Source organism: Biomphalaria glabrata, chromosome 1 (assembly GCF_947242115.1).
Source record: "Biomphalaria glabrata chromosome 1, xgBioGlab47.1, whole genome shotgun sequence".
Classification (NCBI taxonomy): domain Eukaryota; kingdom Metazoa; phylum Mollusca; class Gastropoda; family Planorbidae; genus Biomphalaria; species Biomphalaria glabrata.
Window position 1 is genome coordinate 64,976,519 of NC_074711.1, and position 20,970 is coordinate 64,997,488.

At 37.1% G+C, this 20,970-nt stretch overlaps 1 protein-coding gene and 1 long non-coding RNA gene across 7 annotated transcripts in view; one reads left to right on the plus strand and one right to left on the minus strand.

The window, feature by feature from the left end:
• The window catches only part of LOC106070201 (ferric-chelate reductase 1-like), a 36,958-nt gene that overhangs the window by 3,659 nt on the left and 12,329 nt on the right, over positions 1–20,970 (plus strand). For 3 of the 6 annotated variants that reach the window (XM_056008296.1, XM_056008294.1, XM_056008306.1), the window contains exons 2-7: positions 13,999–14,116; positions 14,690–14,830; positions 16,379–16,515; positions 17,092–17,186; positions 17,456–17,552; positions 18,540–18,758. In XM_056008296.1, coding sequence (XP_055864271.1) covers positions 14,062–14,116; positions 14,690–14,830; positions 16,379–16,515; positions 17,092–17,186; positions 17,456–17,552; positions 18,540–18,758 — 744 coding nt within the window. In that variant the 5' untranslated portion in view covers positions 13,999–14,061. Of the gene's footprint in view, positions 1–8,646; positions 8,737–13,998; positions 14,117–14,161; positions 14,342–14,689; positions 14,831–16,378; positions 16,516–17,091; positions 17,187–17,455; positions 17,553–18,539; positions 18,759–20,970 lie in introns of those variants that run through there. The other 3 variants (XM_056008297.1, XM_056008278.1, XM_056008288.1) reach the window with 3 other exon arrangements.
• LOC129922397 (uncharacterized) lies at positions 575–8,747 on the minus strand. Its single transcript, XR_008774416.1, has 2 exons — positions 6,416–8,747; positions 575–1,087 (listed from the first exon to the last, which is right to left on the minus strand). It is a non-coding gene; the product is annotated as an uncharacterized LOC129922397 (long non-coding RNA).

Below are 20,970 nucleotides of genomic sequence, written 5' to 3' on the forward strand. Positions count from 1 at the left end.
TATATCTACTCTACTAGTACTTTAAATGTACTGTATAAGTTGACTTCTCTGCATATAACAATCTGCAATGTTGGATTCCGAACCTTCAGATCCAGACGGAAAAGGAAATTGTGCACAATTACTTCTACCTGTTATAAGAATTTATTTTCACTCTTATATATTCTTTGAAATCTATAGTTATGGCTATTGTTATAGTATCTGTCTGTTAGAACTTTAAAAACATTATTTCATTTATTCATCTACTAAATAAACGAACTTAATTAATAAAGTAACAAATGTCTAACTATTAAGGACCTTTCCTTCAAGATGACTCCCACCAGGATCACTGTAACTTCTCTCAAATTTCTTTTAACGTAACACATTCCTGTGCTATCGGAAATTTAAGGAAAACTATTTTAAGATCTAAAGCGTGACTATTGTGATGTTGCTAGTTCAGGCTGTCTTGAAGTCAACCAATTACTCTGCAATCGTTTGGGTGTAATTGTTCGGGTGTATTACGTGTAGTTGACCAACAACACAAACAAGAACTGGCACATCAATTGTAACAGGTGAAGAGATGTAGTCAACGATGATGAACAAGTTAATATATATTTATTATGATAAAAGGCCACAGTAGAAGTCTCTGTCACTAAACACGTCGTTACCCTGGAGTGTTCTAACGCTAACTGATTTTCCGGTCTCTAACCCAACATATCCCAAACGTCACTAGTCCCGTTCAATATGCGTCTACTATGGTGCGTCGCTAAATAACTAAAATAACTAACCTATATAAATAAGGTGTCTAACAGATTCCTCCCCCCCTTGAAAAAAAAATATGTCAATATTTTTCCACTACTGTCAAGTCTTACAAGGGCATTTTCAATTTAAGGGGAAGACAACAAACATAAAATCTTGACATCTTCATCTTGACTTCTTCATCTTGACATTTTCATCTTGACTTGACAGTTCTTCATATTCAATGTCAATGTTCATAACAGTTCATAACATTCCAGAATCATCCTCCTTAGTACACAGTTCATCATAGAGGAAAATGTGGCATCCTATGGGCATGTCCTACACATCTCAAATGTTCTTCACTGGCAGTAATCTGATAAAATACAATATTTCAAAAAACAATTACAAACTTTATTTACACATTCAATACATTTTTTCTTACCACCCTTTTATACGCTTTTGTCCATTTTTCTTTTATACTCACCCTTTTCCATAGAACTAACTTTCGTCAATGATATATGAAATGATTCACACAAAAAAAAATATCCATACTTACTTTTAAATGCTTAACATCAAATTTACTTATCTCCCTTTTCCATAACATATAAATGGTGTCAATATATTAATATATATTACATACTCAATATAATCATAGTTTATTTACAAAATTGTTTCACTTCAATGTCATTCTAGACAATAAATCAGCTACAATATTCACAGATCCACTAATAGCTTTCACTTCAAATTTATACTCCTGTAGTGCTAAGAACCATCTATAAACACGACTGTTTTTCATGCTCTTTTGCTGTATATATTGAATAGGTTTATGATCAGTTAATAATATGAATTTCCTTCCTATTAGATAACTCTCTAGCTTAGTAATTACCCATATTACAGCTAAGGCTTCTCTTTCAATGACACTATATTTTTTCTCTGCCTCTGACAATTTTCTACTTACATATAATATAGGATGTAAGTTATCATAGTTCTGCATTAAACAACCACCAATAGCATTACCAGATGCATCAGTTGTGACATAAAATATTTTGTCTTTATCAGGTAGTCTTAATATTAGTTCATGACTAAAAACATCTTTAATTCTGTCAATAGCTTTCACACATTCCTCATTACAAACTACTTTTTGAGGTTTTCCTTTTTTAAGTAAGTCATTTAGTGGATTCACTATTTCTGCTAAGTTCTTTATAAACTTTCTGTAATACTTTACTATTCCTAATATGCTTTTAATTTGTCTTTTTGTTGTAGGTATTTCAATATTAAGTACTTTCTTTATGTTATCTTCAATAGGGCTAATCATGTTGTTATTTACTTTATGTCCTAAGAAAATTATTTCCTCCAATCCTATTTCTACTTTTTCTGCTTGAATTGTAAGTCCACTTTCTTTTATTATTTTGAATACTTCTTTTACATCTACCAAATGTTCCTCCCAACTATTATTAAAAATACATATGTCATCCAAATAGCAAATAACATTTTCTTTGTTTCCAATTATCATGTTCATCATTCTATTAAATGTGGCAGGTGCATTTACTAATCCAAAACTCATATAATTCCATTGAAAAATACCATATGGTGTTACAAATGCTGTGTAAGGTTTTGCATTTTCTGTTAAAGGTATTTGCCAATAACCTTTAGTTAAATCTAATTTAGTAAAAAATTTTGCTCCATTTAATTTATGTAAAATATCCTCTATATTTGGCATTGGATATGGGTCAAATTCTGTGATGTTGTTAAGTTTCCTATAATCAATACATAACCTTATATCTCCATTCTTCTTTTTGGCTATCACAATTGGTGAAGCATAAGGAGATGTTGATGGCTCAATTATACCTGATTCTAGTAAATTGTCTATTTCTTTCTTTACTTTGTCTTGTAAATGTAGCGGTATTCTATATGGCTTAAGCTTGATAGGTTTTGTGTCTGTTACTTTAATGTCATGTTTAATAATATTAGTTTTTCCTGGTATGCTGGAAAAAATTTCTTTGTATTCCTGTATTATTTTAGTTATATCTTTTGACTTTTCCTTAGTTAAATTATTAAGATTAATCTTTTGCCAAGTTTGATTCTCTTTTGTTTCTATTACAGGTATTTCCTTAATATCATTTTCATTGTGATTTTCATTTGTTATTATCATCAAGCATTCTTCTCTTTCTGAAAATTTATTTTCTATTTCCTCCTGAATGTTTTGTATCAACTCATCTTCTCTATCATGATACAGTTTCAAATTATTTATGTGATATGTTTTAATTTTCCCATTTATTTCAATTTGATAATTCACATCACTAATTTGTTTTATCACCTTAAATGGACCTTTCCATTGTTTACCAATTTTATTTTTCAGGTCATTTATCAATATTAATACATTGTTTCCTACTTCTAGTGTTATCAATTGTCTTTTCTTATTTATATTCTCATGAGCACTTTGTTTGTACTTCTTATTGTTGTTATATGCTTGAGTCCATATTTCTTTCAATTCTGTTGTGATTGTTGTTTCACTGTCATTATTTAATTTATTCTCATTGCCTATTAGATTTTCTTTAAAAACATCTAATTCATCTCTGGGTTTTCTTCCATGTATTATTTCATATGGTGAAAATTGTGTTGCTTCATGGATGTTGTTTCTATGAGCAAATAGTACATAGTTAATGTAATGATCCCACTTGTTCTGATTATTCTGAATTATTTTTGTTAGTGATCTTTTTAATGATCCACCATATCGTTCACATAAACCGTTACTCTCCGGGTGGTAAACCGAAGAGTATATGTGTTGTATATTGTATTGTTTAGTCCATTTCTTAAATTGTTCTGACTTAAACTGAGATCCCTGATCACTCAATATAATTTTAGGTATACCATGTCTTGTAATTACTTTTTGAGTTATGGCATTAATGATATTTTCTGCACTTGTATTTGATAATGGGATTGCCTCTGGGTATCTACTAAACATGTCTATTACTGTTAAAATGTATTTGTTATTATTTTCAGTTTGAATTAAAGGACCTATTAAATCAATAGATACTTTCTGAAATGGTGCTGTAGGTTCATCCATTTCTTGAATAGGTGCTTTATTCACTAGGCTTTTGTTAGATCTCTTTTGACATATGTCACATGAGTTTATGTATTTGTTGATTGTTGCTTTCATTTTGGGCCAAAATACTTGTTTTGACAAATTCCTATAACATTTCTTTACTCCCCTATGTGCTGCTAAATTATTATCATGTGTCATGATTAAAACATCTTTCCAATATTTCTGTGGTAAGACAAGTTGTTTTATTTTCTTGTTATCCTTACTTGTTTGTCTAAATAATATTTTATTCTCTATACAAAATTTCTCCATTGGATTATTATTGTTTTTATCTAATATTCTTGAATAAATTTTCCCAATAATATTGTCATTCATTTGTTCTAATGCAAATGTGGGTGTTGTTTCTTTTTCACTTTGAGATATTTGTGTTTCAAGACTATTTTGTGTTTCATTTTCTATCTCTCTTTCCTTAACATCTGTATTTTCTATTTGTATTACATTACTGGTTTCTTCTTCTTTATCATTACTTATTACATTTATTGTATTTTCCTGTTTCTCATCTTGTTTATTCATTGATCTTGTTATTACCATACTTGTTATATTTTGTGTTTCTATGTTTTCATGATTTTGTCTTATGTTTTTGTATTTGTTTTGCCAGTCTTCTAATTCTTTTCTTGAACATTCTTTAACTCCTTTTATGTTTCCTACTAACATATCATATCTCATTTCTGGTATTGCAATGCCATCACAATAACCAGTGAAAAATGGAGTTTCAATGTATACCCTTATAGCTTTAAATTCCCTTACAGTGCCATCTGCTAATTCTACTTTCTTAGTAAACCCTTTATACCAATGAGGTTTGACAAATTTAGTTTTTACTGCCAAAGTGTTACAACCTGAATCTCTGATTAATTCCACTGGAATTCTATCTACAAACCCTGGGTACACTGCAAAATTGTTCCTATTTCCTTCCATGAAATATACCCTATCTGTACCTTTATTTTTGTATTCCCTACTGTAACTCCTATTTCTGTAATTTTCCCTGTCATTCCTATCTCTACTCCTATATCTACTGTTATTTTGTTCATTGTATCTATTTCTACTTCCAGACCTACTATTCCCTCTTCTACAGTTAGCTGCTATATGACCTTTTCCTTGACATTTAAAACAGGTTATTTCACTATATTTTCTATTTCCACTATTTGATCTGTTTCTATTTCTACTTCTATCAACATTTTCTTTGGTGTATCCTATTAAATCTACTTTGCTCTTATCCCTATCAGAAAATGGTTTATTTGGATAGGCATTTTTGTATACTCTCATTATTTCTGTTATTTCATCTATAGTTTTTGGGTTTCTTTCTCTAATAAAAGATTGTAACTGAGGATCACATTTATTTACAAAGTTGTCCACTAGAATAAAATTTTTTAATCCTTCATAAGAGTTATTCACTTTTTCTAATTTTACCCACTTATTGAAAAAATCCTTTTCCATATTAATGGTAGTTTGGGGTTCTATTCCTAATGATGGTATATTGTCAAAGTATTTCTTTCTAAAAGTTGTAGCATTATGACCATATGCATTTAATAACTCTCTTTTTAAAACCTGATAGCTATCATCAATATGATGGTCATGATTTTGGCATATTGTTAGAGCTTGACCATGAACAAAGTCTATCAGTATTTCAGACCATTCCTCTTCAGGCATATTAAATGTAGACATTTTTGCCTCATATCTTTTCAGGAAATCACCAATGTCATCCTTCTGTTCATCAAAACTTTGTATTTTTCTCTTTAGCCATGTCTGTGAATTAGGGTTGTCTCTTTGAGTGGTATAATTATTTGAGTTATTTGTGTTATTTCTTTGTTCAGTTTGGGCTCTGGCTTGTGCTGCGTCCAATCTCATCTTCTCCATTTTAGCTTCATGCTCTCTCTGCCTTTCTTGGTCTTCTTTTTGCTTTTCATATTCTTCCTTTCTGATCCTTTCTTGCCTCTCTATCTCTTGTCTTTGATGTTCTTCTTGTCTTTCTATCTCTTCTTTTTCCCTTCTTATTTTATCTTGACGTTCCATTTCTTCCCTCACAACTTGCTGTACATAAGCGGCTAAGTCTTTTCCTTTTAACTCCATGGCCTTTCCATCCTGCATAGCTGTTTCCTTAACCTCCTTAAGGTCCACATATGATGATGTAGCCATTGTGTTTTATATTTTATATATATTTTTACTTAGCCTATATTGGTTATGGCTATACTTTAAAAGTTTTTACACACTTTTATACCAGTTTTAAGTGTTATGTCTCTATCTATAGATTTAGTAAATGTGTAAATCTAGTCTGAGTTATTATGGTTATATTCAAATCTGTATATTAGGTCCAGTATTACACACAAATTTAAATCTAGTATATTATAGTATGTATAATAATACTATTTAGATCTATAGTTATCAAGAGCACTATGACTTTTAGATCTAGTATGAATAACTATGATCAATTTTAAAATCTGGTATGACTGAAGTCACAGTGAAGTGTTTAGAGTAAATTCAAAGACTGTCTAGAGTCCAGATCTAGATTAGATTATGGTTCTATTTAACCATACGAAACAAATATGTGTATACAATGTCAAATATATCTTCAACAAGATACATATATCTAGAATGTACTACCTTCATTCATTTTTCAATTAATAATATTTCAAATTAGAGTCTAGATGATTAAATTGTACCAAAGAGATGTACAACAATTTGTAGATCTAAATTTAGCCAGACGACAGTGTTTGACTACATAGCCAGTTTCGGCATTATTCTCATGGCAAAATCATATTTGATTTTAACCGCTCAAACTAAAATTATTTTAGTCTGATTCACAGTAAAAGAATCCTACCCGCACTTTCTATCATTAAGTGAAAAAAATTACAGATCTAATTAAATTAATAAAAATAAATAATTTAAAATAATATAAACAAATGAAATAATTAAATGAGACTATCACTATGGGTTGGGATGTGACAATATGGCACACAATGATAACGTCACGAAGTAACCAGGCAACAACGGATATGACGTTTACACAAACAAAACAAATTACAATCCTAAACGTATAATATAGCTTTTCATCTAAATTACGTCTTCTACCCCGACGGGTTTTAAGGCGCACCACCTGATTTTACTCAGGCTAACGTACCAAATTTAGACAAAATCTATTTCTAAGGGCAATCTAAACATATACTAATAAGAAAAATGGCACTTAGCTTTTGATAAGAAAGATCCCTTTGTTCGGACTCCCGAATATGTTAGATCACAACAAATTCCACTGCCTCTCTTCCAGTTCTGACTCTGTTCTCCGGTGCTACCAGTATCCCACGTAATGCCACAGATGTCCTGATATGCCACAGCAAAATGTTCCAGTTTCTTCGACGACTGTTGATGACCGTATGTGTAGTTCCGACGACTTTGTGTACACAGTTACTGACGAATAGGTTAACGGTTCTTCTGGCGATGACTTGACTTGTGTAGATGACTACTGACAAATAACAGTCTCTTGACGGCAACTTGATCTGGACGACTGACGAATAACGAATTTCTTGACGATGACTTGATCTGGGCTGACGAATAACGGCTTTCTTGACGATGACTTGATCTGGGCTGACGAATAACGACTTTCTCGACGATGACTTGATCTGGGCTGACGAATAACGGTTCTCTAAAATAGTTCACTGCTTCTGCTGCTACTCTGGTAGTACGACGAAGTTTGCTGTTGTACTCTGCTTCACTAGACCAAACTGTCCAATGTAGACTAGGTGAGACCAAGGTCACCTCCGACGACGTTCCGTTATACGACTAACGGTTTTCAACGAAATTAAGTGGATGTAGCTGTTTCCACAACTTCACTGCTAACAAGTCTAGGTATGGTCTAGACCGACGAATACTAGATAGATCAATGTTCAGTACTGATAAAGATTACTTCACTAACCTTCCAAAGGTTAAACACAGTGACCGTTATAAACGTGGCAAGCAACCGGTTCAATGAGCAAACTGCTCCACAAGAATCTCTCCAAGGGTAAGACGACAGAGCGATTTCGATTTAGTTAGCTACCAAACTTGTAGTACTCACAATACTTCTGACAGCGGGCAAACTGTCCTTCTCGAAACTGACGAGGTAAAACTTGATACTCAATGTGGCTCCTATGACGAAGAAAAAATATGTCCAACAGGTTCACTAACGATCTCTCACCCGTTATGAATGAACGGTTTCTCTGGTTGTAGGTCGGTTCAGCATATGAAGATCAGGCGTTGCGATGATTACGGTCCTGACGAAGGTCACCCTGAGTTAACGGCTCGTTGAACGTGCGATCAAACAGGCGACGACTGTATGTAGATCCAGAACAAAGTCACTCTGCGATGCTGCTGTGTTCAGCCGTACTCCGATGAAATCTTATAACTTCGAGTGCACGACCCTCACCTGAGTAAACGTTCTGCTTCGAGGTCCGGTTCGATGTTCGTCGGGCTTCGAGGTTCGGGGTCGCCACTGTGATGTTGCTAGTTCAGGCTGTCTTGAAGTCAACCAATTACTCTGCAATCGTTTGGGTGTAATTGTTCGGGTGTATTACGTGTAGTTGACCAACAACACAAACAAGAACTGGCACATCAATTGTAACAGGTGAAGAGATGTAGTCAACGATGATGAACAAGTTAATATATATTTATTATGATAAAAGGCCACAGTAGAAGTCTCTGTCACTAAACACGTCGTTACCCTGGAGTGTTCTAACGCTAACTGATTTTCCGGTCTCTAACCCAACATATCCCAAACGTCACTAGTCCCGTTCAATATGCGTCTACTATGGTGCGTCGCTAAATAACTAAAATAACTAACCTATATAAATAAGGTGTCTAACACTATATCCATATATTAAGTTTAACCCTTGCGAATAGTCCACTGCAGCTTAGAGCTTCAAACTGTCACAGTGAAACACATTTTTTTTCAGGTAAGAACATTTTCACCTTTTTATTTCGTCACTAATCTTCCCCTAATCTCTCCCCCCTCCCCTTAACCCCGTGTTCCCATGATACACATTTGGGACAATAATCAATAATTCATCTTCGACATTGTGAGTCTTGTGAAGGAATTAAATTTTATTTACATTTTGGTAAGTAATATCTAGGCGACATAAGTACTCTCTTTTCCTATTTATTTATTTGTGTAGAAACCTTTTATCTTATCTCTACGCTGTATTTAGTTCAGGTAAAAGTGAGGGCTGAAATCGATTTTATATAATCTTCTCTTTCTTGCAAACCAATATAAAGATTTGTTATAGGACTTTTGATATGGTTCGGAAATATGATGAGAAATATTCCACTTGTACTTTTCACACACCGTACTGAAACTGCAGATTATAATTTCTTAGCAAAAACCTCTCACAAGACGGCAAGGAATGTCCACGTGAAGAGTTTCTTGTCAGAAGCATTGTGGCGACAGCTTGAAGCGTATAAGACTGTTCAGGCAGCTATCAAGCCAGGAAGATCCCTGGAGTCCAGCTTTAAATATAGATTGATAATCACCTGTTTAAATAATAATAAGATAGTTCTGTATTCATGGCTGTATTCACATCTACATACAAATTGTAGCCCGATAAAGTGATGTCGTAATCTAGACAAAGTGATGTCGTAATCTAGACAAAGTGATGTCGTAATCTAGACAAAGTGATGTCGTAGTCTAGACAAAGTGATGTCGTAGTCTAGACAAAGTGATGTCGTAATCTAGACAAAGTGATGTCGTAATCTAGACAAAGTGATGTCGTAATCTAGACAAAGTGATGTCGTAATCTAGACAAAGTGATGTCGTAGTCTAGACAAAGTGATGTCGTAATCTAGACAAAGTGATGTCGTAATCTAGACAAAGTGATGTCGTAATCTAGACAAAGTGATGTCGTAATCTAAACAAAGTGATGTCGTAATCTAGATAAAGTGATGTCGTAATCTAGACAAAGTGATGTCGTAATCTAGACAAAGTGATGTCGTAATCTAGACAAAGTGATGTCGTAATCTAGACAAAGTGATGTCGTAATCTAGACAAAGTGATGTCGTAATCTAGACAAAGTGATGTCGTAATCTAGACAAAGTGATGTCGTAGTCTAGACAAAGTGATGTCGTAATCTAGACAAAGTGATGTCGTAGTCTAGACAAAGTGATGTCGTAATCTAGACAAAGTGATGTCGTAGTCTAGACAAAGTGATGTCGTAATCTAGACAAAGTGATGTCGTAATCTAGACAAAGTGATGTCGTAATCTAGACAAAGTGATGTCGTAGTCTAGACAAAGTGATGTCGTAATCACAATCATCTAAAATGTTTCATTACATTTCTTCTTTTCTTGCTTCTGACATTGGTCAGCTTGACCTAACTGATAGAGGCAGGACCGAACATATTTGCGTATGGGGTAGGTAATGATTACCGACAAGAATATAAAATGCTTTCAAATGACACTTTCTTTTCATTTCTAATGAAACTTTTAGTACTACCTAGCGGGTATTTTTAATTTTTATGTTCACATAACATGATTTATTACAACCATGATGATTTCAATGTTGACATGCTCAGAACTGTCGATGGCTCACAATATCATTCTTCATCATACGATATCTATTGTGTCTTTGGGGCCCCACTTCTAGTTATTTCGATCCACGGTTATTTTTTTCTACTTCTTATTGTCCACCAAAAACATTGGAATAAAATATGTTAAAATAGTTTTGAGAAACAGTTTTCCAATGCACTAATAGCCGGATGAACTAAAATTGTGCTCGCAATCCCAGGCCTGTCTCTGCGTGCTGAAAGAGACCAAATATTTAAACGATTTGCTGAAACACTTAGACGAAAAACCTTGGTTAGTGACCTGGGAGTATGTTAGCCCAGATCCGGAATTTGGAAAGTGTTGATGGGCGATGCTGGTCCTATTATTACGAAGGGTATACACGATCTGATTGGACCACGCTCAGTGATATCGCTGTGAGTGCCTACCAACAATTTTATCAGCATACATGCAGAACTCACATCAGCATACATGCAGTACTCACATCAGCATACATGCAGCAATCAGTAAAGAGGAAGAGAATCATCATCATCATCGTCAATGCCAGAGCCTTATAAAGAAAATAACAAAATATGTCTAGACCCCTTCAACGTAGAGAGGATCTGTGCGGTCCAACAGTTAGCATACCCCATAAGCAGTGGCTTAGCTACGAATTTGGGGTCCCTGGGAGCTTGATGTCTTTATGGGACCCTGCATTTTGACATTTGACATCATGAAATGAGATAATGGCGTATCTATGATATAAAAACAAATTTTGAACACTCATTTGGGGTCAGAGATTTTCAAATTTCGACCCGCCTCCCCCCCCCCCCCCACCTTAGCTACGCCACTGCCCATAAGTACGGACAATATAGGGACTACTCCACCATTACATTTCACCCACCATTATGACTTCTCCACCTTTACTTGTGGCGAAAAAAAATCAAATTTTCACACAAATATATTTATAATTCTCTTCATGGCTCAAGAGTTTGGACAAGAGTTTTCAAAAGATTTTAATAATTTCCGGAGACTTCCAGTTTTTGTTTTTGTTTATTTTGCAATTTCAGGAGATTTCCAGGAGTTCCTGGTAAATCGTCAGGAGGCCGTGGAAAATCTGTTATAAGTTATAAAATGGTTTAATTTAATAATTTCTTATACACATAGAATTAGCGCGGGTCTTATGACAGTGCGGGGCCCACTGTGTTCGCATAGCGCGGGTCTTATGACAGTGCGGGGCCCACTGTGTTCGCATAGCGGCGTATGACAGTGCGGGCCCACTGTGTTCGCATAGCGGCGTATGACAGTGCGGGCCCACTGTGTTCGCATAGCGGCGTATGACAGTGCGGGCCCACTGTGTTCGCATAGCGGCGTATGACAGTGCGGGCCCACTGTGTTCGCATAGCGCGGGTCTTATGACAGTGCGGGGCCCACTGTGTTCGCATAGCGCGGGTCTTATGACAGTGCGGGCCCACTGTGTTCGCATAGCGCGGGTCTTATGACAGTGCGGGCCCACTGTGTTCGCATAGCGGCGTATGACAGTGCGGGCCCACTGTGTTCGCATAGCGGCGTATGACAGTGCGGGCCCACTGTGTTCGCATAGCGCGGGTCTTATGACAGTGCGGGCCCACTGTGTTCGCATAGCGCGGGTCTTATGACAGTGCGGGGCCCACTGTGTTCGCATAGCGCGGGTCTTATGACAGTGCGGGCCCACTGTGTTCGCATAGCGCGGGTCTTATGACAATGCGGGCCCACTGTGTTCGTATAGCGCGGGTCTTATGACAGTGCGGGCCCACTGTGTTCGTATAGCGCGGGTCTTATGACAGTGCGGGCCCACTGTGTTCGTATAGCGCGGGTCTTATGACAGTGCGGGCCCACTGTGTTCGTATAGCGCGGGTCTTATGACAGTGCGGGCCCACTGTGTTCGCATAGCGCGGGTCTTATGACAATGCGGGCCCACTGTGTTCGTATAGCGGCGTATGACAGTGCGGGGCCCACTGTGCTCGTATAGCGCGGGTCTTATGACAGTGCGGGCCCACTGTGTTCGTATAGCGCGGGTCTTATGACAGTGCGGGGCCCACTGTGTTCGTATAGCGCGGGTCTTATGACAGTGCGGGGCCCACTGTGTTCGTATAGCGCGGGTCTTATGACAGTGCGGGCCCACTGTGTTCGCATAGCGCGGGTCTTATGACAATGCGGGCCCACTGTGTTCGTATAGCGGCGTATGACAGTGCGGGGCCCACTGTGTTCGTATAGCGCGGGTCTTATGACAGTGCGGGCCCACTGTGTTCGTATAGCGCGGGTCTTATGACAGTGCGGGGCCCACTGTGTTCGTATAGCGCGGGTCTTATGACAGTGCGGGGCCCACTGTGTTCGTATAGCGCGGGTCTTATGACAGTGCGGGCCCACTGTGTTCGCATAGCGCGGGTCTTATGACAATGCGGGCCCACTGTGTTCGTATAGCGGCGTATGACAGTGCGGGGCCCACTGTGTTCGTATAGCGGCGTATGACAGTGCGGGCCCACTGTGTTCGTATAGCGCGGGTCTTATGACAGTGCGGGGCCCACTGTGTTCGTATAGCGCGGGTCTTATGACAGTGCGGGGCCCACTGTGTTCGTATAGCGCGGGTCTTATGACAGTGCGGGCCCACTGTGTTCGCATAGCGCGGGTCTTATGACAATGCGGGCCCACTGTGTTCGTATAGCGGCGTATGACAGTGCGGGGCCCACTGTGTTCGTATAGCGCGGGTCTTATGACAATGCGGGCCCACTGTGTTCGTATAGCGGCGTATGACAGTGCGGGGCCCACTGTGTTCGTATAGCGGCGTATGACAGTGCGGGCCCACTGTGTTCGTATAGCGCGGGTCTTATGACAGTGCGGGGCCCACTGTGTTCGTATAGCGCGGGTCTTATGACAGTGCGGGGCCCACTGTGTTCGTATAGCGCGGGTCTTATGACAGTGCGGGCCCACTGTGTTCGCATAGCGCGGGTCTTATGACAATGCGGGCCCACTGTGTTCGTATAGCGGCGTATGACAGTGCGGGGCCCACTGTGTTCGTATAGCGGCGTATGACAGTGCGGGCCCACTGTGTTCGTATAGCGCGGGTCTTATGACAGTGCGGGGCCCACTGTGTTCGTATAGCGCGGGTCTTATGACAGTGCGGGGCCCACTGTGTTCGTATAGCGCGGGTCTTATGACAGTGCGGGCCCACTGTGTTCGCATAGCGCGGGTCTTATGACAATGCGGGCCCACTGTGTTCGTATAGCGGCGTATGACAGTGCGGGGCCCACTGTGTTCGTATAGCGCGGGTCTTATGACAGTGCGGGCCCACTGTGTTCGCATAGCGCGGGTCTTATGACAATGCGGGCCCACTGTGTTCGTATAGCGGCGTATGACAATGCGGGCCCACTGTGTTCGTATAGCGGCGTATGACAGTGCGGGGCCCACTGTGTTCGTATAGCGGCGTATGCCGTCGGTCGACTACTTACCTTTAGTGTTGCTGTTTTTTTTTTAACAAAGACTAAGAACAAAAACCTAATGTCGAAAAAAAGAGGGACAACTTTTTGTTCTTCCCACTGTAAGTTACTTTTACCATTTTGAAATGCAGATCAACTGCTGGGCTACTGGTCATTCATTTATTAAGGTCACGTGTTCATTTGTTTCTCTTTTTTTCTTTCAAACTAGCACACACGATTTACACCTGTCAATCATTATAGTACGCAGTAGCCAACAAGTGTACAACTAACCATGATTACCAGTCGATGGGCTACTAGCGTACTTCTCTGTATCCAGATATATCTAGGTAAGTGCTGTAGATGTATGTTAACACAATCCAAAGTTTCTAATGTAAGGCGACTTGTAACGTGATCTATTATGGCAGCCACTGCCAGCCAGTATATTTTATTACCTTCTAATGTATTACATTATAATGAGTCATGTGTTGGATCAGGGAATTTGATTTTAGTCTTTTGCTCTCCTGTCCGCCAGTTCAACACTTCGGCAGCACATTGTTCAATAAAGACCGTAGGTGTGCACTAAACACTTTTTGCATTTATTTTTGTGTCTATTCAAACACCTTCTACATTTTGTAACAATCACTTTTTTTTATATTTAACACTTTCTCGTTTGCATATGACACTTTTTTCAAATAAAGTTTCTTTTTACATTTAATAAATTCTGACATACAACAAGTTGTTTACATTTAACTCATTTAAAATAAGGATTTTGTAAACAATCATTTAATTATTTCATGAAGTATTCAAGCATGCTTTTTATTTAGTTACAATTACCATACTATTTTGCTCTAAATGTTGTGTTTAAAGTGAAATTTACGATTATGTTAACTAACTATTGGTTGATCTTCTGTCATCTCTAGTCGCAGGTTACGAGGATGGCGCCCCAACCAGCACATGTTTGACGAGGTACCCAAAGCATGGAGCCTCTGCGCAGACGACATCATCGCCTTACACTATCAAGTTTGATAAACAAAGTTACAATCCTAGTGATCAAATAAAAGGTGACATTGACCTACTTATAGATTGACTTCTAGATCTAGTTTCTAACAAAACTTATAGTAACTTTAAATATTTTTATATTAATGATAAGTAAGTACTCAACTCTTCAAAAACAATCATTACATTCTTAACGCTTCAATAGCCGTATCACGAAGGAAGAGATTAGAGACAGGGCTACTACAGCGATGGACCCCACGATGACCTGCTAACTAGCTACTACAGCGATGGACCCCACGATGACCTACTAACTAGCTACTACAGCGATGGACCCCACGATGACCTGCTAACTAGCTACTACAGCGATGGACCCCACGATGACCTGCTAATTAGTGTAAAAAAAAAACGGAAACTAAATCCATATTACAAGGTTACAAAGGCTTTCCTTCAGGGAACAGTACCAGGAAAAAGAAGTGGTGCCCCAACGGTCCAATAGACTTAGGGATAGGTGAAGATGCTGAAAGTAAAGCCTTTTTTTTAGTTGTATTCATGAGCAGATTAAGATAACATAATGCCAAAGAAAATTCATGAAAAAACACATTTTTAAAATTTGTTCTTAATGAGATGAAACAAGTAAAATGCCTTGCATAAAGTTATCAAGGTGGCCGGTGACCTGTTTTCTGATAGCCCTCGGAGAACTTGCAATAATTGGCTACTATTACCACTTAGCATAAAGTCTTTGTAAGGAATGGAAGATCACTATTCCACGTTAAAAAGCTTCTTTTTCTTTAGTGTCTGCTTGTAAATGAAGTATCTGCTAGTGACTTTAAAGCTTTCAAATCAAAGACATTCATTTGTTTTCAATTACCAGTGATTTTTTTTCCATTCTATCTTTTCAACACACCAAGGATTTGATGTCAACAAGGTCCCAGTATAGGTTGTTAATAAAACAAATTGCGACATTGGCAAAATATGAAGATGAAAAAAAATTGTTAAGAGATTAACTTACCAGCAACTCTACAACGTCAAGAAACGGTGCCGGCCTTGACCTACACCTTAGCTTGTTTAGAATAAAGTTAGATCCAGACTCTAGAATTTTATTAGCGGCCCCCGAAAGGGGGAAAGACGCTATTAGTTTTGTGTGGCTTGTCTGTCAGTCCGTCCATCCGTCCGTCTGTCCGTCTGTCCCGTTTAGATCTCAGAAACTAGAAGAGAAAATGAAAATCGGACATCATGATATTTTAGATCATTCAAAGTCTTTTCCAAACTAGATTATAAACTGCAAGGATAAAAGATTTTATAACCTTAACTTCTTATCTTATAAAATTACAGACGTCACTTCAAAATGCCATTTTAGTTTTGTTTTGGAGTTTTAGATTTTTTATTTTATTTTATTATCATTTTTATTATATATTGTTTGATTTCGCTTAAAACTATTTTGAAGTTACATCAATCTATTTTCATTATTTTTTCAATATCATTATGTTGCACATCTAAGACTTATGAGTTTAGCGAACTAACTTAGAATGAAAAGAAGTAACCACTAATGGATAAAACTAGAAAGTATACATCTCTCCAGTATTAAACATTTTCTTTTAAAATGTAAAATCCAGTAACTGTCAGTGGAACCAAAATCAAAGGAATTCAAATGGCAGCATTTCGAGCAGACGATCTAAGTGAAGAAGTTCTAGGACAATTTTCTAACATGGACGCCAAATTGAAGGCATTTACTTGTTTCGGAGAAATGCCGGTACGTTGGATTTTTTAAAATAATGTATTTGTTACTAATTTGATTCGTATATTCCTGTTGTAAGTAATTCTTTGATTAGTCTAGGTTAAAATAAATTAAGAAATATTATTCATAATTTAAACGTATTTAATCCTGTCTTGTTTGTTTATCCATATACCCAACCAACTGACCATGCATCCTATTTATGTATCCACCTGACTAACCACTATTCAATTTTTTATGTGATTTTGTTTTATGTTGAGAACATAATGAAAAGTAGATTATGGATAATATAATTCTATCATCTATTGAGATCTTTAAGATAAACTAATTCTAATATGTTTGAAGTTCTTAATTTATAAAAACTCTGAAAGATAAAAAGATTTTTGAACAGAATTTTATATATTTATAACAAATTATTATATATCAAAAGGATTGTCAGTAAATCGTAATTTAATACTCTTAACTACTTTTCTAGAACTTTATAAATCCACGATTTTGCATTTGTATGTGTTCTAAACAAATATTTGTTTGTACATTGTTCATGGTACATAGTCGTTTCCCTGTTCCCCTACATTTTTGTATGTAAACCAACAGGACAACATGATTACACACAGCCATGACCACAGTGTCCAGTCTGTGACCGTTACTTGGACAGCACCGAGTGCCAATGTAGGACACATTGTGTTTAAGTAAGTCCTCGTGTAGACAAAAGTAACTCATCACATCTTGTATAGAAAAGTAACTCGTCACATCTTGTATAGAAAAGTAAATCATCACTTCTTGTATAGAAAAGTAGCTCATCACATCTTGTATAGAAAAGTAAATCATCACTTGTATAGAAAAGTAACTCATCACATCTTGTATAGAAAAGTAAATCATCACTTCTTGTATAGAAAAGTAACTCATCATTTCAATTATTGTGTCTATAGTAGTTTTGATTTGTTAATTTTTCTTCCAGAACCACCATTGTTAGAGACTATTCTGAGTTTTGGGTAGATATTAAAACGCAGTTAAACTCTTCCAATCCAGCGTCTGCAGTTGGTGTGAAATATCCGGTGAGTTGTAGATCTTATAGTCTACCATGTGTTCAAGCATAATTGATATACTTTCGATAATCTGCTTCGACAGCCACATCTGCCACAACAACCACACCTGTCACAACAACCACAAAAGCCACATCTGCCACACCTGCCAGATATGCAACACCTGCAACATCTGCCAGAACAGCTACAACAGCCACACCTGTTACAACAACCACAACAGCACAGCCACATCTGCCACAACAACCACACATGTCACAACAACCACAAAAGCCACTTTTGCCACAACAACAACAATAGCCACATGTGCCACAAAAACCACAACAGCCACACCTGCCAACATCTTCCACAATAGCCACACCTGCTACAACAGCCACATCTACCACACCTGCGACATTGAAAAGAACGTAATTTAGAGTAAGGCTTAGCTAATAAATTCAGTAGAAAGAATAGATTGTAAACCTTGATAGCGTTGACATAGCGTTAACATCTTTATAGAGATAGATTCTTAGCTGGATGTCACGTTGTACATTATATGTATGAAAATATAATTGCGCTTACATTTAAAGCTTTATTTCCTAAAATGTTTACTCAGTAGCTTGCAAGTAATAATTAACTGCACTGTAATTCGCTGGTACAACTTGACTCAGACATAGTAAAGTATTCACTGCATCAAACAGTAATCATACACCAACCGCATACTACAAAAAACGTTCAAGAGAAAACTCTAGAAGTTAAAACGGGGGAGTGTTCACATCACACTAAATACACTATAATTCTTAATTTTTGAAGCAGCTTCTTAATGTTCATTAGCTATACTGTAATTATATTGTGATCCAAAACAGTCCATCGAGTCTCTGTTAAATTCTTTATTTAATATTTGCGCGATTTTTAAATTTTAAACATGAATGAATGAATGAAAGTGAGTAGAATCTATTGCCACCTACAGTAAAGCGATGTCTTACAAATTGAATGTCTTTATATCTGTACCTCCCATCACAGAAAATCAGCACCACGAGTTTGGTACAAGACATTGACTTCTCAGGATGTGGCAACACCAAAGGCTGTTTCCTGTATCCGTCTAGCTGCTCGGGGGACGACTGCATTGCTGCTGCAACGTTTGAGCACCTCCAATCAGCTGACGAATATTCCATCGAGTTAACTACAAAATATGACAGTGTAGACTATGTTGCTCTGGGACTATCGGATGACCGTCACATGGTAATTAATGCATATAATGAATATCAGGATTCTTGGCCTAGGTATTAGTCAAACTATTAGGACTGACAGAGAACAGACGTCATTAAATCTCAAATACCGGACACAGGAAACATGAAGAGAAGAAGACGGTTAAAATATATCATTAAAAAAAATTAAATAAATATTTTATAAATATCTTTTTTTAAACGCCCTCCATCACTCATCGCTAATTCTCCCACTTGCCGTGGACGAAAAAAAAAATACGAAAATGTCACCTGTTATCACTTACCTTCGGTCTACGATGAGAAATATATTTTTATAATCGAAACCACCACCGTTTAAGTTACAAAAAGATTTTGTATTGATATGTTGGTTTTTTGGAAGCCGACACGAAAGTAGAACATTTTTTAACATTTAGTGTGCTTATCTTTATTGTTGTTTTGTTTTTTTGTTACCATATCTTTTTGCTTATTCAATTATACAACCACTGACCATGCATCTGAATATCTACTGTTTAACCGTCTCTAAATTTATCAAGTGATTTTCTACTTTGAGCACCACATTCGAAAATAGATTAACGATAATCTAACTCTACTTACTATTTAGTTCTTTACTTACGATAATCTACAATATAAAATTCTTGGTCCTGAGACTATTCACTCATAATAATAATGATCATTTAGAGCCGGATTTACGAGAGGGCAGGTGGGGTTACTAGCCAGGAGTTACAACCCAGGAGCTACTACCCAGGGGCTACTACCCATGGGCTACTACCCAGGGGTTACTACCCAGGGGTTACTTACCCAGGGGCTTCTACCTAGGGGACTCGACAGGAAAAGAGCCTCCACAAAATAGATTTTTTTTTTAAGTTTAAAATGTCAACGTACATTTATTTATACGAGCATATTTATCGCACTTTTACCAATAATACTCAAAGCCTTACAGTTGACAACACTGTGGTGGGTTAAGAAATGTCCGCTTCCAGAGTTCTCATAATATAATTATGTGGCTCCGGACTTGAGGCACAGCGTTAGCCAAAGGCTAGATACTCAAATATATATATAAAAAAAATGTACTAAAATAAGCATATTAAATATTTTGTATAAAGAGCAAAATGATATCAAACTTAGTACTGCATTTCTTTCTACTAAAATAAAGCCTGCATTTAGATATAAGTATTTTTACAAGTAGGGACCTCCACATAAATCTTGCACGGGGCTTTTACTTACTCCCAGAGGCGGACTGGCTATATGGGCAAACGGGCAAATGCCCGGTGGGCCGGTACCAAATGGGCTGGTCTGGTCGCCACCAAAGAACAAAAAATTCAATGCAGACAACTTAAAAAATAAGTGACAGCAGCAAGACACAAAGGCCCAAACACGTTTTCTTTTCTTTTTTTTAAATTCTTATTACAATTAATTTTGTTTGAAATTCAACAAGAATATAAAAAAAAAAAAACAAAAAAAACACTATATACTGTATGTATTATCATTTGCAAAACGTTAGACCGTACTTTCTGCTATACACGAGCGGCATGGACTGCTTAGATGTCTTCGAGGTTGTGTTTGGCCTATTCATTTTGCTGGTCGCATGGGCCTTTGATGGCACTACCATTTTTTTTTTGGCTCCTTTCCCCCCCCCCCCCCCCCCCCCCCCCCCCCCCCCCCCCCCCGTCTTTTAATGGTCCATTGAAATTTAACCAAAAAAGAGGGATGATTAAGTTAGAAAACATTGATATAACGCAGCAAAAAAAAAACAAGATAGGCGAGACAATTAGCTCTTTAATAATACTTAATAGCAATAACTTTAACACATACACACAGCCGCGAAATTGCAAGCCACCCAACTTATTCACAGCTCAATATGGGTATAAAGTTCTACTTTCTGCGATTTGAAAAGAAAAAGTAAGTTTCTTGTTGTTTATTTGTAATTACACTTAAGGCTTACAAAAAAAATTATGTAATTAAAACATAAATCTAGATCTAAATAAATTTTTATACTATTACTAGACATATGTTACCCGCGACCCGCGAGTCTTTATTTGCGCATTACTGTCGATATAGTCACTGAGAGTGTTTTGTAAACAATTAAACGAAATAATAATGTAATAAGTAAAGCGAATGTGTCAATATAAAAATAGTGTGAATGAAGCTATCAAATCAAAATAGCTAATAGGCTTAAATCCATTTTTTCAAATTAAAACATTTGCTTGTAGGCTTACATATATTTGATT